Source organism: Rosa rugosa, chromosome 3, assembly GCF_958449725.1.
Source record: "Rosa rugosa chromosome 3, drRosRugo1.1, whole genome shotgun sequence".
NCBI lineage: Eukaryota > Viridiplantae > Streptophyta > Magnoliopsida > Rosales > Rosaceae > Rosa > Rosa rugosa.
Window position 1 is genome coordinate 38,615,059 of NC_084822.1, and position 18,644 is coordinate 38,633,702.

At 35.9% G+C, this 18,644-nt stretch overlaps 2 protein-coding genes across 2 annotated transcripts; one reads left to right on the plus strand and one right to left on the minus strand.

The window, feature by feature from the left end:
- Positions 1-6,943: 6,943 nt before the first annotated feature.
- Positions 6,944-8,306, plus strand: LOC133738880 (uncharacterized). Its single transcript, XM_062166548.1, has 3 exons — positions 6,944-7,707; positions 7,820-7,944; positions 8,021-8,306. Exons 1-3 carry the CDS (start codon positions 7,430-7,432, stop codon positions 8,050-8,052), a joined length of 435 nt encoding a protein of 144 aa, XP_062022532.1. The 5' UTR covers positions 6,944-7,429; the 3' UTR covers positions 8,053-8,306.
- A 6,730-nt stretch (positions 8,307-15,036) lies between these two features.
- LOC133740552 (cyclin-C1-2-like) lies at positions 15,037-18,644 on the minus strand. Its single transcript, XM_062168509.1, has 9 exons — positions 18,490-18,644; positions 18,294-18,400; positions 17,966-18,005; positions 17,822-17,866; positions 16,945-17,063; positions 16,716-16,830; positions 16,105-16,155; positions 15,693-15,840; positions 15,037-15,386 (listed from the first exon to the last, which is right to left on the minus strand). Exons 1-9 carry the CDS (start codon positions 18,519-18,521, stop codon positions 15,282-15,284), a joined length of 762 nt encoding a protein of 253 aa, XP_062024493.1. The 5' UTR covers positions 18,522-18,644; the 3' UTR covers positions 15,037-15,281.

Genomic DNA, 18,644 nt, shown 5'->3' on the forward strand with positions numbered 1-18,644 from the left:
CTCGAGGACCATCTGATGTATAAATCTATTGAAAGTACAAAGATATGGTATCATAGATGTCTTTTTCAGAATGAAGCCACTGATCAAAGGAGTTCTTGATCTTAGAATCTTGTTTCTTTATCTTCTTTTGATGGTAAATTGATGAAAAAAATGCGAATTGCGATCACCAAGATTTAGCCAACTGATTCTGGATCTTTGGTGCCAGAATAATTCATCCAATCCCCAAAGATGATCGATTTGAGAGTAAATTTGCTGAATATGATCACCATCAAAGTAGGTAGCGTCTACAAGAATGATATCCAGCTCAAGTGAGAGTTCATCAATCTTTTCTTTATTATTGGGAAAGGCTAACTTACTCCATTTTCGTAGAGCTGGAATTAGACATATAAAATAAAGTTCTGATCACATTGAATTGTTTTATAGAGCATAAATCATGCAATCTCTATGTTTTCTTATTCGAATAATCTCTCATTGTAAGGTTCCATATTCCAATAAATGTAATCCTATCTCAATTTTACACGTGATGAACATGTGACTCTAATGATGACTGAGATACCTTCTTTCTTTCTTTTTTTCGATACATAACAAACAAAAGCACAAACGAAAAAATAAAAACTAAAATCTGCAAAGGAAAAACCTATACAACAACCATTGCCTAATTGTTATAAATACAGAGCATTTACAACCGACAAAGGCAAGGTTGAGTTGATCGATGTCCAGTATCTACAACAACATTCACTAAAAAGTTGGTTTTCCTAAGCATATGCTTAAAACAGATGAGAGACAAACAATTGAGGCAAAGTTAGCTCTCAGACTAGCACACTACAAAAAAAAATTCAATTGGCCACGGCGCAAGGCCGTCGCCGAAAGCCAAAGTGCCGTCGCAAAATGCATATCATTGATTAAAAAAAAACCTGGCATGCAATTTTGCATACCAGATTTTTATTTTTGGAGCAAAAGAAGCCAAATAATAAATTTTATATAAAATGCACCAAAACATGAATACCAGATTCAAATACATATATAGCTAATAACCCTGTTTGATCAATTGAACAACACTTGTCATCAACCAGAGAACAAAAGAAAATAGGGAATGCTTTCTAAGTACTTGGCCCAACACAGTACAACACCTTCTCTAATATTAGTTATGATTTCTGCACATTTCCAATGAGAGATATTATTGATCGGTGCTGAAGATTGACAACAACAATTTTCTCCAGTTCTTCCACAACATGGTCAAGTTCCTGCCAACGTGCTTTACCAATGGTTGTAGCTGTCAAATCACTACCATCTCTACCCAGCGTGGTCACTGCACATGATCTCCACCCCTGCAACCAGAAAAACGAAGTCTTCTTCTATTCCACAATTCATTGTTACTGCAATAGCCAATAGTCACAACATGTCAAGTATCACTAATTTGAGTAATTTCAGCAATGAATGAAAGAACTTTTCGATTTTACTCTTCGAGTTCTTGACACCATAACTGTACTTTAAAACTATCATCTATCAAGTACAGATGTAAAACTGGAAATCAAAATAAGATCAAAGAAAACAAATTGAAACAAATTTCAGAAACCTTTACCATACATGAATAACAAAGGTTAAAAACGCTATCAAATAAAGTAGATAAATGTTAATGTTCTGTTGTGGGTTACACATCATTACACCATTACAGTTTCAATTATGTTTGCAGTTCATTGTCATGAGAACAGACAGAGAGCAGAATATATATATATATATATATATATATATATATATATATATATATATATATATATATATATATATAAAAGAAATATCAATATTGATTCCTCTACTTGGCAGCTATGTTTTTAGAGTAAGTGTTAAATGAATAATAAATTATCTCTTGGCAAAGCAAAACCAGGCAATCCAACAATGTCTTTAAATGAGAAAATACATAACAATAAAAGAATAGAAATTCAGAAATTCATGAAATTTAGATTTTCATGAATAAAAATAAAATTACAAAATTTAAACAAAAAGAAAAGTTAAGACTGTTTTCCACAAAGAATCAAGCTCAGTTAAACTCAAAAACAAATTGAACAAACAAAGGTTAAATAGCTCTATATTAAGCGTAGTTGCACAAAATTAGGTTGTGATTTTTACTACAATAGGAACAAAGATGATCGATAGTCCTTCGAAAGTTATACCTGGATCCAAAACCGTTAAAGAATCTGACTGCAAACTGTTCCTAAAATCTGCAAAATGAAATAACAGTTAAAAGGAATTGATGCTACTACGGCCGAACACGTTATAAAGTGAACATAGAAATACTCTTATAGGACTTTAAAGTTTATACCTGAATAACAATATGAAACCAAGACTATATTGGGTAGCAGACAAAGGAACAGCAGCAGAAAAATGGTGCCAAAACTTTTATGCATAAAATCTGCAAAAAAAAAAAAAATCAATGTACACTGCAGAACAAAATAGATACATAAAACCAAAAAGCACTATTCAATGTACACTGCAGAAAAGAAGAAAAACAATTTTTGACACAAAAATTGAAGGACTTGAACACAACGTTTATTTGATCAAAACTTTCTTTGCCATTACTCTTGTTCCACTCTTACTTCATCATTAAACTCTAAAATCCAATAAACAGTATGCAAACATTTCCATGACAAAACCGAAACCATTATATGACATCCGCAAGGCATAACCAATACATCTGAATCAACAATCTGAATAGGAAAGGCTGCTTCTCTTTTCACAGAGGTTACAAAAACATTTGTTTTTGTCTTTTCTAGCGATAAAGGACTTGCTCACTTTTAAAAGAATTTTCTGCAATGTTTTACTGTACGATTTTTGAACAACTCTTTGCCAAATAAAAGAAACATAACACTAACTCTCTTTGCTGTTTAGCATATCGTAAAATCAAAAAATAGGAAAGAACAAACCACTTACCAAAAAAGTACGTCCCTTGACGTTTTGAATAATAACTATCAGCCTCCTGTACAGGGGAGGAAAAAAAAAATTAGACCTTTTTCTCTCTTCTGCTTTGGCTTGTAGGAATTTTAAAACTTGATCTTTCAAACTCCCTCAATATACGTAATGTTCAATCCCCAACTACACAAAAAATTACAAATCAAATTTTCAATGTCAACCAATGATAACAATAATCAATAAATAAATAAAATTTTATAATATCTAAGCGAAATAAAGCAAAGACACATAGTTGACAGTAACCATTTGGCAAACAGAATGGGAGCACTTCCAAAAATCCACCATCACAAAATGAAATGAAAGTGTTCACCTTTATTGAAGTTACTATGCAAATGCATGCATATAAGCTCAAAATATTAAGACTTCATTGAAAGCTGGACTCAACCAAAACCAATCTAACCAATGGACAATCTTTAGTTTGTTGCTAAATCAAATTCTCTCAACCTAGTCCGAAAATCAAAGTTTGACATCAAATTTCTTTTCATCCAAGCTAATGTAATGAATGTGAAAATTAAATAATTAAACAGAAAAAACAAATATCATGAATCCAGTATCTTCCATTCAAAGCCATAAGCAGGACCATTTACTAAACAACAAAACAGGTGAAGGAGATTAAAAACCAAACCTTTCCTCTTTGTTTCCAGTCCAAACCTCTGTCTTTGGGAGTAGCAAAAGTCTTGGTTTTCTCAGCTTCTTGATTATAGGATTAAAGACCAGCCTGCATTTTTCCAACATCGATTAGATTTTCAGAAGAAGGAAAAAAGGTCTAATTATTGTAAATGAGATGACATATTTTGAAAATTTATATGTGAGCCACAAAGCAGTCAACCCAGATTTTTTTCATCTGATATATACCAGAAAGAAAAACTTCTTTGACCTTCATGATCAAGTAATTAACCTTTTTATCTGGTCAGTCATTTCTTTCACCTAAACAGTAAGGCACCAGATATCAAAGGGAAAAGTAGCCTAAGGGTCAGTTAGTCATATTATTTTGGAAAGCAAAAACAAAAAATCCCGGAATTCCCATTTCCATTCAATTGAATTCTCAGTTTCCAACCAACAATTTATTTTATTAACATGCCATCTGAATTGTGAACAGCACAGGAAATTCTCCACCAACATGTTATAAACAATGTAAAGGTTCCACTTTAGTTCACTTAAAGAAGGTTTAAACAGTCAAATAGGATAAATCTCCTTTCAACGAAACAATAGGGTCAACTATTGCAATAAAAGCCTGTACAGAGTCCATAGGAATAATGACCCACCAATCTGTCTGAACTAATCTGGTGATCTGTACTGATATTCATTCCTCCTCTAACTCAGATTTAATATCAAAATTCGAAAACAAAAAATTAAAGAAAGAAAAGAGGATCGCATGGCTATTTCTTAATCTTCAAATCTTAATTCAAATCATACCCACAGAAAAGCCACATGATTCACCACAGATCTGGAATCTCAGATAGGCTCGAAAAATCAACAAAAACCCAACACAGCAAAGACGCCCACAAAGAAAACCTCTCAAAAAAAAAAAAAACACAGATATAACATATAGATACAGACATATACAGGCACATGAGAGAAAGATAGATAAGATAAGAGAACTTGCAGAAAAGAAGAAAAAAAATTCAAAAAGATCAAAGTGAAAAAAGATCATTCTCTTTCTTTCTGGATCGTGGATCTTTCTTCTTCTCTTTCTAATCACATCAAAACGCAATTATTGTTCTGAAATTCAATTTCATATATCTATTTGTATATATTGGGAGTTTAGGGGCTTACACTGAACAGTTGATTAAGCGGCATGAGAGAGAATTAGAACTCCAAAGATGCCGACCAAGAATCCTAAACTGAAACCCATCTTTTCCTTCTTTTTCAGAAGCTGGAACAATTTCTTTCTCCATTGTCAAATGACTCGAATCATCAGTGGCCATATTAAGAGTAAAATACTAAAATCCCTATCAAAACAGAAAGTACCGTTAATCATTTAATTGAAATAAAATAATGGATCTCTTCTACAATTCACAACTCAAAATCAATCAAAACATTCAAATAATCAAATCTATTAACTGGAGATCGATGGGTCGGAGACCAACATCCCAACAATGAAGTATAGAGAGAAGGTTTACTTACAGTGGGTCGAAGCAAACCCGTGGGTCGGCGGTTCAGCGGTTCGAGATTACGAATAGGAAGACTGAGACTGAGTGGCTGAGGGAGTGAGATGACTGACTGAGAGGTTAGAGCTAGCTTAGAGATAAGGCCGAACCGTCGAACTTTGCGGTGGGTCGGCGGCGACTGAAACTGAGGGACAGAGGGAGTGAGTCGAAGAGAGGCTGAGGGTCAGGGTCAGTCGAAATCTCGAATAGAGGCTGAGGGAATGAGGGATTAGGGTTAGCGACTTAGATTTAGGTGGGATCGTAATCCCCTGCAACAAACATATCGTAAGCATATTATTTTACTACGGCTAACTCTTTCCGAAGTAAATCATTGGGTTTGCCACGCCCAGTGGCGACGGCAGTTGTTACCGTCGCAAATATTTTGCACAATCGCGACCCCTCAGTTTTTGCCGTCGCAAAAGAGGAGGCATTGGCGACGGCAATTGAAGGCCGTCGCAAATTGGTGAAGCTAATACAATTCTTTTTTGTAGTGACACGAGTCGAGGCTATCAATATAATGTCATAATTAGTTGATCCGTGTCAAATAAGCAAAATAAGGTGTATAAACAGAAATTTTGATGACTTCACAACTTTGAGCTAACCAGGAGATGTTTGAACTGAAAAATCTCCAAGACATTTGAATACCTCCCTTAATACTTACTATCCATCAAAATCTTGGAATAACGTTCTATTTAAATGTTAGAGTACCCACAAAATACTGCTTGTCTAATAACCTCACAAAGAACTAAAGCTTCAGTCACAAAAATAGAAGTCTTTCCCACATTCTTAGCAAAAGCCAGAAAGAAATTCCAACTAGAGTCTCAGATAACAAACCCAACAGTAATTGGTTGATTTTGGTGAACATAACCATCACAATTGATTTTGACTGTATTAGAAGCAGGAAGATTTCATGCTAATCTTCTCTATATCATTTCAATTGGGTCTTTCTAAATATACCCAACAAATATCTAAATACACTCAACACTTAAAATATTGTCATATACTTTCCAACTTTACCCTTGCTTTGATTTACAAACCCAGCAACCAGATCCAAGAGACGTCGACAAGACTAGGAATTGATCTCTCGCAATTGGACCTCAACTCTATCCGTATCCCTAATGGAGAAACCTTCGGCATTCCAAGTGACGATGAAGATATCGGCAACGATGCGAATTCGGAGTTGCAGTCCAGGTTCGGCAACATAATCGTTGTTGATATAACCTTCCGGTGGTTCCGATTGAGAAGTTTGAGAAGCTTGAAATGTCATTCGCATAATTTACAGCAAAGCTAGCAATAACCTTCTGGTGCCCACTGATCAAGGAAGATGGATTTTGGATGCCTCTTGAACCCGAAACGCAGAAGTCCATAGGCTATATGTTGCTTCATTGAGTTCAATACTCCTCTGGAAGCCGAACTTGCCAGGGAGAAGACTCATGGATACAAGCTGGACAGATCACACATTTTTGTTGTCAGCATGTTTGCTGACTTTGATTGATTCATGAAAGTTCCTAATCAGTGGGCTCCTCTATAAACAAGACTAGTGTTCTCTCTCTTTGGTCTCAATTCTCAAGTCTTAATTGTGATGATGGAGATGACATTTACGTTTATATCGAGTACATGTTTGCTGGGTTTGAAACTTTGAATGATGCTTGCTGGGTTTGAATGGTGCTTGCTGCCTAGAAGATTGCTAGGTTTTTGGCTGGGTGTATTTTACTTAAGGGTAAATTTGGAAAATTAAACACAATATTCTAGGACTTGGTATGTTAAGATATTTGCTGGGTATATTTAGAAACACCCTTTCAATTTTATCTGTCACACCCTAGGGAGGATAGTGCACCTGGTTGCCTGCTAGTGCCTCTAGTACCCGCCCACATAGGTCGAGCACGGTTTTATTCTTGGGCTTTCAAGCGAGAAGATCTATCACTTCAAGGATAAGCTATCGGCCGATCGCAACTACCACCGACCTGATCCAAACCCAGCCTCCCAACTCGACTCGATCTATTGCTCTACGAACTGCAATAAGATACAATCACAATTCTTTAAAAAAAAAAGGTTACAATCACAAGACAATAGCTTGCACCCTATTCGACTGCCTTTCACCCCACTGGAACCACCAAGGCCAACTGAAGCACAGGCCTAGAACACACCGCCAAGGTACCCGACCAAAATCCCCAACAAATCGAGCCAGCTCCACCACAACACCAATTGATCCAACGAAATATCCAGGCCGATTGGCGAAAAAACAAATTCAGAACCCAAAATAGGTTCCAAGATATCAATTTGCCGGTCACTCTTCCCAGTTTGAACAATCCATGGATCCTCCTCATGGATGCAGGTCATGGAGGCCGTGCTTACTTCACCATCCCCACCACCATCTTCACCATCACCATCATCACCACCCCTTATTCCTCAACCCCCACCACCACCACCATCACCACCACCACTTCAACTGCCACCACCACCATGTTCGCCCCAATTTCACATCTTTTGCTCAAAACCCAGAACAAGCTACTCCCGTTCCTTTCCCAACCTATTCAAAGTCGGAAACTTCTGGGATCAAAGGCGCGTACGATTACAATCCTACCCCCCTGTAAGTAGCTTCAACTTCTTATAACTTCATCTTTTTGCTTCCGCATTGCTGCATATATTTATTTTCCTTTGCTTTTAGAATAATGCTTCGTTTTGACTGGACTTGAAAACAGGGTATTGCAGGAGCAGAATCATGATGATGTTGCGTTAGAAGAGGAAGAGGATGATGACCCAATTTTCGTCTTAACTGATGAATGGAAAGAATTTTTCGCGAAATCTGAAGCTAAGAGGAAACTAGGTACACACCATTTCTTAGTCTATAATATCATAGATACTTACTTCGATGTCTAATTTTTGTTTTGGTTTAATTACAGAGAGGAAGCAAGCTAAAAAGGGAAAGAAGTAATGTCTCAAGATTCCAATGTCCTAGAAGAGTGATATGAAATCTTGTTTCTCTTTGAGGTTATGGGCTACGAGTCGAATAGAAATTTTTGTATGTATGACTCTGATATGGTGATATGAATTTTGATTGTGATCCCATTGTTAAGATCAGTAATTCTTGTAGACATTTTCATTGAGGTATGTAAATGATGGATTGATATTATTCTCTGCCTTCTTGAAAATATATGCAAGTACAGTACTCAATGCATTACATTTTTACATAGTATCTCACCTAAAGGATAACTTTATCTAAACTGATACTCTTAGAACACAGTTTGGCAGTCTATAATCAATCAACTTGGGTGTTGTTCAACGTATTAAAACAACTCTTGATGTACATTGATACTTAGAAGATGTAACGGGAACAGGTAAATGGAAGGCAGAGTCATATGAAGATGTAACATTAGATTTCCTTAGAGAGACTCCAGTTTCTATCCAACAGGAGATATGATTCTTCCTTTGACTGTGGTGACATTGTGTGTGATTTGTTGTTCATGCGTGTCACATCTGTCAGTTATATGCAGGAGTTAAAGTGAAATAGATGGTGGTGAATGATGAGGTCAAGGTCGTCCGCCGAGATGGCGTTGTCAATACGTACAGATTTCTTGTTGCAAACATCACATGTATGATCACCCCACATATTAAGTTATGATATCATATTGAAGTACTCCAACTAGCTAGTAAATCTGAATGTTTGATGAATGATCCTGTCTTCAAGCTTTGGAGAGTGGATCACCTTTATATATAGATGTCTGGTGTGCGAGTCCTTTTACCTATACACAATGGTTTATTTTAGAATTGTGAATAAATCATTCTGTCTGTTTCGGAGCTTTTCTTGCAGGTTACCTCTTCTGGGTTTCAGATTCCCCTTTCATATGACACAAACCCAATTATAAGTTCATCATAGTTCAACAATTCTGTTATTCATCTCATTTGCTTTTGATCTCTCTACAGTTTGGTTCTATTTCTTGTGTATATTTTTCCGGGAATTGACTTGAACCACACAGAAACCGATCACCGGACCCTATTTATCAGCTAGCTGTTACCAAAGATAGAGCCTATTCCTGGTAGACTAAAGCATATTACTGGTTACCCCAAGTCTGCCCTAATCCTAATTAAGTAATCTGCCTTTCTTAGAACTATAGAAAATCTGTCTTTCTAGAGTTGTCATCATTGAATTTCAAATTATCTAGGCATGTCCACGAGCGAAAACAGAACACAACACAACACCTGATAAATACAAGAAAGAGTGACAGGGGACGCGGACAGACCCTCTTGTATGTTCTTATGGCTTTGGCCCTAGTTGTGGTGGCGATGGCCTTCCATAACGGCGGCCGGTGGACTTCCATAATAAATCAGTTATGGTGGTGGCAGTGGCCTTCAATAACAATGTAGCACCACTAGTGGTGGCCTTCCACAATAGCTCGGTTTTCGGTGGAGCTACAGGAAGAGTTCCATTTTTAAGGGTATAGTTCAGTGTAGTTTTGAAGCCTAATTTTGTAACCGTTAGCATAGCATCTCTGAACCCTTGGCCATAAACTTCGTCTTCCCGCGTCTCAATCCCTTGTGCCAAGTACTTTATCAACTTTCTTGTGTATTGAGCATGATCTTTGGTTTTGTAAGAAGAATGAAATCCAGTACTAGAACAAAACCATTTCAACCACTTGTAATACATTACTTCGCAAATGCCTTCTTCAACTCTTCTTTCCCATTCCCATGGCTTACCTATTAATTAGAACACATATACCGGAAGAAAATGAGTACCACTCATATACAAACAAACAAACAAAAAAATTGTAGACATAATCAACTAATTAAGTGCAAGATAAACCTCTTTCTTTTTCTTTTTTTTAAGCAAAGTCGGATTCAAACAAAAAAAAAACACAGAAAATCAAACCTCGAAGGCGTAACCATGCATGCATCATCTCATGTGCCAAGATCCCACCGATTTCCACACTGTATGCAAATGTAAATACGATTTTTTTTAGTTAGGTATGTGAAGTAATAATAAGAAATAATTCCTAGAAAAATGCATGGCCTAAATAAACAAGATATGCAAAGGAAGGAAACTATGATGCACAATAATTTATGAACATAAAGAAGATAGTAAGCTATTTGCTTACTTTGGTTTTCCGAACAAAACTACAATTGTGACTCCTTCTAAGAGCTTTGGGACTTTCGTCAACACTTCAATATTTCCTTTAGTTTTCAAATATTCAATCTGTTACAAACAAAACAAGGAGACGATGTGCATATATATTATACTCATAATTTGAATATATACGTACTGAGCAATTTAAAAGATTGGATAATAACATATGATATGACCAAATGTTACTAAGTATATATATTTACAAGAAAGTAGGAAATCAATTTAGCATCAGAACTCTTACAGTTAAAATAGACAGGTTCTTATAACCTCTTGAGAAATATAAACCATCAGCATCTGCATAAATTACCAAAATGAACATGAAAATATATATTTTATTATTTCAGGGTCCTCCTTTTCTAAAATTTAGTCAACTCATGCCTTAATGTTTTTAGTAATCATCATTTTTATGAGACAAATTATATTAAACTTTTTTTTACTCAATTCTCAATTTTCATGAATAAACAATTCTCAATAATCTGACTGAGTAATTTCTTGCAATGATGTATCTTTCTATAAACAATTGAATTTGCTCTCATATTACCTTCTTTACATGTATTAATTCTGCGCATCTCATTCTTGTCGGCGAATAGAATATGAACGCTTTTGTCTATTCTGAGATTTAAACTTCTGTAGAACTTGAACACATTTTCAATAATGGCATTGCATTCCTCTCGATTCAAGACCGCTATAGAAGAGCAATATGAGCAAAGATATCGTCCATCACCAAGGTTCAAATATTCTGTTTCTCCAGCTTTCTACGTCATGTTAGCAACCAAAAGAAAGTTCCAATTATCTATGTCACGTAAACGTGTTCTTAGATTATTTAAACAAAATTGGAGAGAGAAGAAGATAATATATCAAATATCTTTCCACGGACCTTAAATCTGAAACAAGTACTACACCGCAATGTACCATCGGAGTAATGTTCCTGACAGCATCTTTGATCCCAGAATGGTCGACGCACCAGTCCAGCCTGCATGAAAATAAGAAGCTGGCTGTTAGTCTATTAACTGCATGTTATGTAAAAACTGTAAAATATGTGTTTCTTTTTATGGGTTTGGAAGGGAAATTCTAGTGGAATCTCAAGGTTTTCATCCCAACGTACTCTATCTTTTTCTTTCTTTGTGTGTGCATCTATTCTGTTTTCTAAATAATTCCTAGCTAATTCTATTATAACGAGATAAAAGAAAAAGATTTCAAACGACGACAACCTCCGCACCTGACCTCCAGTCACCGGCAGTCCTCCCACTCGACGAACGACAGTGGAGTGAGAGAGATGACGGCGAATAAGGAGGTGGAGGTTGCCGGCGTAATGGCGTTGTGAATACTTACAGACTTCTTGTTGCAAACATCACAGGTATTAATGTCAGACATATTTATGATTATATTGAAACTCTGACCAGGACGTTTGATGAATGATCCAGTCTTCCAGTATAGGAGAGTTTAGGGTTTAGGATTTAGAGATGTGGATAAACCAATAATTCGATCTCTTTCGAGGTTTTCTTGGCGCAGGTTACCTTAAGGTTTAGAATTTCCCTCCGAAAAGAATTCCTAGCACACACGGTATTTTCACCATATAGTTATGTTTAGTTATCTAAAGTTGTGATACGTACATATACGTAGGCTGATGCTGTTCATGATTCATTGTCAATTTATCAAACAAAAAATAAAAAATAAAATTGTTTATCGATCACGCACAGAATGAAAGGATGAATTCATATTCGATTTAGACTTACCACATTTCATATAAATCGGCACAGATCGAGCTCTTCGAAGTTCGAACTACGATAGCATTCTACCGATGTATGATGTATCAGCAGCAAGTTTATGCATGACAGAGAAGAAAACGGAAAGTTCTATAGTACGTACATATTAGTATCTCATCCTCACATTTACAAATGTGACAACAAATTTGTTGTCATTGTGGTAACTTGAATCCTATTTTGTGTAATCTTAGTTCTATTAATGGTAATTACACCACCTACGATCTTGTTACAAATTTTTGAACAAATTTGTTGTCAATATTGTAATTTTGATTTAACTACATGTAAATAGTGTAAACGAATGTAATAATTTTGATTTATATAAATTGTAATTTTTGTTCAAATAGATGTAAAATCAATGTATGATAAACATCACAGTATCATACCCTTTTCTATGACTCTAATACCCTTTTATACGACTATAATCTATTCCAAATTTCCGATCATGCAAATATGTAATACAACACTTTAGAAAATTAACCAAGCGATAGATTGGATTCCTACAACTGGCATGTTTATATATGTGTGTGTTTATTTTTTTATATATAGTCCTTCTTGGCTAAGGACATCCTTACCTAAGATTAGGTACGGATTTACAGTTTTTAGCCACTTTTCGATCACATATTCACATCTTAACCGTTCAGTTTTTGAGTCCTAATGTATAGATCATCTCTGCAAAATTTCACTCAAACTGATGATCATTAAGGCATTCAAAACTGCAATTTACAACAATGTACACGAACGGTTCTGGTTCGACAGATTCGGTTCGTTCGTGTAAATTGCAGTTTTGGATGCCTGTTACGATCATCAATTTGGCTGAAATTTTGTAAAGATGATCTATACATTAGGACCTAAAAATAGAATGATTAAAATGTGAATATGTTATCGAAAAGTTGCCAAAAACTGGAAATCTGTTCCATAAGCTTAGGTAAGGATATATATCCTTACCTAAGAAAAATTCTATATATATATACCGTTTAGAAGCGGGCGTCCGCAACCCAGAAAAAATGCAGACGTCCCTCCTCTGGCCTCGATCAAGCGGCGATGGAGGCACTGTGGTTGCCGGACCCGAACTAGGCCTCGATGTCGAGCCTCTGCTTGCTGCTGGAGTCGTCAATGAAGAGTTCGAAATCAACTTCGATGGGCTTCCATGGTTTCAGGAGAGCACGCCGCGCACACCTTCTATTCTGATCAGCTGAGCCTTCGCCTTGATGGTGACGCAGTCCCGGATATCCAGAGGGTTCGTCCGGCAACCGCAGCGCCTCCATCGCCGCCTGATGGAGGCCGAAGGAGGGACGTCCGCACTTTTTCTGGGTTGCGAACGTCCTCTTCTAAACGGCTCTCTATATATATAAGAGATAAGAAACTCACCCATTTTCATGATTGACTTGCCAAATAGAAAAAAGAAAAAATAAAAAGAAACATAATTACAAGGGAGGGTAGTTAAGATAATTTGTAGAAACAAATTGAATTAAAATAATAAGAAAATAGAGGGGGTGTGTAAATAGATAAAATGAGTGTGAATAGCACCATATGTATATATATATATATATATATATATATATATATATATATATATACAGTCCGGCTACACTAAGGATGTCCTTAGTTTTTCTTAGGTACGAATTTCCGGTTTTCACCCACTTTCCGATCAAATTTTCACATCTTAACCGTTCAGTTTTTAGGTCCTAATGTATAGATCACCTCTGCAAAATTTCAGCCAAATTGGTGATCATTAAGGCATCCAAAACTGCAAATTACAACAATGTAAACGAACGGTTCCGGTTCGACAGATTCGGTTCGTTCGTGTAAATTGCTGTTTTGGACGCCTTAACGAACACCAAATTGGCTGAAATTTTGCAGAGGTGATCCATACATTAGGACCTAAAAACTGAACGGTTAAGATGTGAAAATGTGATCGGAAAGTGGGTGAAAACAGTAAATCCGTTCCATAAGAAAAACTAAGGACATCCTTACCTGAGAAAAATCCTATATATATATATATATATATATATATATATATATGAGGGCCCTTCCACTAAGGGATCCCTTTTTTTTGTTTTTCTAGGGATAGGGCATTAGACCAACTTTTCGATCACATTTCGGCATCTCAACCGTTCAGCTTTTAGGTCCTAATGTGCAGATCATTTCTGCAAATTTTCAGCTAGATCGGTGATCGTTAAGGTATCAAACTAGATTAAATCAACGAACGAACCAAATCTGTCAAACTTGAACTGTTCATACTTATAATCTTAAGTCGCCATTTTGAATGCCTTAACGATAATTAATTTGGCTGAAAATTTGCAAAAGTGATCTACACGTTAGGACATAAAAACTGAACGGTTGAGATGCAAAAATATGATCGAAAAGTTGGTCTAATGCCCTATCCCTAGAAAAACAAAAAAAAAGGATCCCTTAGTGGAAGGGCCCTCATATATATATGAGGACGGATCAATAGCCACGTAAATGGTAAATTATAGTTAAAATTGTGCTTTGATTCTAGACCATTAGATTAGATAACAACTAACGATTGAGATTAGATAATAATTTCTTCTAGGTTGAGATAATAATTATATATATTATATAAATATTTGCCGGTGACTGTAGGTTTTGTGAGTATTGGAGAACTTGGAGTCCCCTGGGCGGTGTGCTAATCTTAGGAAGTTGTAAGCAAAATCTTGGGGTTTTCTTGGCTTCTGAAAACCTTTTTAGAAGGGACGCTCATACTTCCCTTCTGAAAAAGTTTCCCCAGGATGCATGGAAGGACCTCTTTTGGAAAAAGTCGAAAAACTGAAGCTTAGCTAGGTTAGTTCTCTACCCTTCACTTCCTTTTTCTTCGGATCTAGAGTTCTGTGATACAATCTCTAATTAGTTGAAGCAGAGGAAGAGTGAGAGACAAATTAAAGGAGTAAACTGAACATTGACATAAAATCAAATTTCTTATTATGGTTCTGCCTTGATAATGGAACGTTTATCAGTATTCTGAAAGTAATGCATGCATTACAAAAAAGGGCCAGTTTCGCACACGTCATAGTAATCATACCAACGAAAATCCATTGCAATCTGAAACTGTTTATCCAAGTGGAAAATCAGAGAATATTGATACATTCAGATTCTGGAAAACCTATAATACTACTTTCTACATATATTGCTGTCCCGAAAGGGTGACTATGAAACATAAATTGATAGTCACAGTAGTACAAGCACAATGACCATCAGAACTCATTCATGATCAGTAGTGGTTTCTCAAGTAGCTTTTACAGTCTGCTGTCCAGCCATCTATACTCTGGAGGGTAGCTTGTTGAGAGCAGCATTACACCGCTCTTCCGTGATCATTCTGTGGTTTTCGTAGAAATCTAATATCTCCATCGATATGTTTTTCACCTGTCAAAATATGATAAACAAATGTGTGAACAAAAATCTAAAATATGAAAGCAGAAGAAACCAAAAGGAAAGATTATAAATAGCAGAATCCATCTGTTGAGGTCTTCAAAAACTTTGGTATAATAAAGCTTCTTGGCCTCTAAGGCCCAGGACTAGGCAATTAAAAAGACTAGCATTGAAAAGCCAATCTCACATCCACTTGAGGTGAATAAATAATCTCCATTAATAAAATGGTCTTGTTCTCTTTTTATACATAATCATAATGAAAGGATGAAGAAACATCTAATGTTCGACTGAAAGACTCACCACATTCATATCCACACGGAGCTCCTCAAACCATGCCGTGGTGTCTTTCTCTCTGAGTACGCTGGCAATGTATATGCAAGCTAGAGCAATAAGGTGTGGAGGATGTACAAGTGCAAGGTCCATCTTGTATGTGTCATTCACAATTCCCCTGTGTGTATTAAACTGTTAAGGTTGTCTTATTTATTTGTAATATCTTTTCAAGACCATGAAAAATGTTTACAAAGAAAACCTCTATCTGAAACATAAAGCAACACAATTGAGGTCAAGTTTATACAGGGAAAAAAAAAAAAAAAAAAGATAACAGAATATTTCATATGGACTGTATAAGCATGCAGATAGGTACCACAACTTTAGTTAAGCATGCAAACACTAAATACAACTAAGAAATTAAACAATCGATAAATGGCCTTACCAGGTTACTTGTGTCATAGTTATATCATTCAAGCCTGTATCCTGAAGCAACCTGGAGAAAAATAGAGTACAACTATTTCAGAATAGAGAAGATGGAAGATAGATTCCTATCAACCTAAAATGGTGTGAACTTGAGAAAAAGTAGTGCATAAAAGCATTTGTGGCATCGACAGAATCAAACTTAACAGTTTTAGGTGCATGGTCTACTATCTTTATGCACATATAGCCAAAATAACTACAACATTAAATTGGATTCTAAAACATATTTGAGGTCATGTGTGGGAATCTGAAACCACCCAATCAAAACCTGCAGGAATTGAAGATTCAACTGTAAAACAATGGAGTGATCAAGAGAAAACAAATGGGCGGATCAGTTGGTACACAAATTTTACTTAAAGTTTTCCACTAAAAAGATAGAACTTTTTGCCATATCATGTTTAATCTCTGCCATTTAGAGTACTAATCTAATGGATAATAATTGAAGTCAAAACATGAGTATAATTTGTACCACTGATCCACCTGCAGTAAAAATTATTGTCATCAGAGCTTAATCAGATAGGAATTATCTCTAAACCTATCCGACTAATCAAAATTGTGAGACAAAATGCTTACTGAGACAATGAACGGTAAGGATGGTATATAACTAGATAATAGTTGAGAGCTTCTAAAATCTTCATCTCCATTTCAAGTATGTCTTTGATCTCGCACCTATACTTTTCATCAGAATCTGTACAGAAAAACAGAAGACTGTAAGTGCTTCGGACCATATATAGAATGCCAATAAGTAAATGATTAGAAAAGATGAAGAAAAAATCTATTATATTCAGTAACAAGTGATTACATAATTTCCTGATGTAAAATACAAGAAGTTTAGCCTGAACTGTGCTTTCTTCTGCTTTTGATGCCAGGTACAAGCAGGTTGGAGCCACAAGGCGTGGATCATACTCAGACATAGTCTTCCTAAAACAAGAAGTGGAAGTCATGCCTAGCAAGAGAAATTAAATATAGACTTTGTAGTCTTGCACTGACAGATTCTAACCCAAAGGACAGAGTGAGGAATGTTAACAATAGCTGTATATACAATGAGCTGAGACAAATAAGAATGATGCAGCACCATACAAGTGAGAGTGAACACCCATATATATGCAAGTGCATTTATCATACAGTTCATACGTAAAAACTCTTCTAGCTGAAGAAACATTATGGATGTGATAAGGAATCTCAAAATTTGCGTCTTAAAAATGTGGGAATAAGGAAATGTTCCAGCATACTAGGTTGAACTTACATATGAATGCAAATACAGATGTTACTTTAAACCTTTTTGGGGATGAAATATTAATGAGTTGATAAGAAATGGTCAGAAAACATCTTAGCAACATGTCATTAATGGGAACAGTCACGAAAACAAAAACAATCAATACGTATTTGTTATCATGATTGGGTCTTGCTTTGAGGATATGCCTAGTTTATTACTTAAAAATTCTGCCATAATTAAAACAAAAGTGAGTGCTGAATCGGTGAAGCCAAAAAATGTGACTTAGCTAAAGAAAATGATAAACTTAAAAGATACGAGTTTGACAGGAAATGCAGGTTCTAGGATTGAAGAAACTCAAGGCTACTACTAAGACAAAAGACCATTAATGTGGTTCACGAATAAACCATAAGCTGGCCAGTGGCTGAACAATTTTTCCTCACTATTGAATATTTGGTTAACATACCTGGTATACACACGCCTCATATATGTAACTGCAGTAGCTACAACCCTGCAAAATTGACGAGTAAAAAAGACACCATCTGAGTATGCAGAAGTGAATCAAATATATTTCTGCACTTGATTAAAAAAATGAAGCTATTCAACGAACCTTTGTCTCACTTTCACATGTTGTGCCACTTTGGATATATCTGAAAATGGTAAGAGGGAAAATAACCAGAAAAATTAGTCTATAATCAAGTATGACATTTTCAAGGACTCTCATCGGAACGTAGCATCACCATGTTCCGCTATTTCACTGAAATTGCTCTTATCAATCAAAACAAGGAAAAGAAAAAACAAAAAAACAAAAGGAAGCGAAACATTTCAGCATCAGCCAGAGATTTTATCAAAAAAAATACAAAGATCCAAATTGCAGGGAAAACCCAATACAGAAACACAATCCAAAAAGCAAAATCAATGGAGAACAAAGAAAATACAATTGGCCATATGCATCTTGATGAGCTTGAAGTCTTCAAGAGTGATGCCCTTCTCTTTATCAAGTGGGAGCACAACATCCACATCTTCCTGGTCCGAAAGCTGTTTGCTGCGCACCACAAGCAGCAGAACCCCAGAATCGAATTAGAGAGTGAAATTAGAAACCAACAAAATCATCGGAGAGAGGATCAAACGTACTAGTGAGACGAAGTCCAGAAATTGGAAGCCATGGCTTTTGTCGGATTTTGAAAAATGTCCCCAAACTGTTAATTACTTCGTCGTTATAAATTTCGGGACTCTCCAATGTTATGGATTCAGATTTTGACCCATTGCGGGACTGCGGGTTGTTCAAT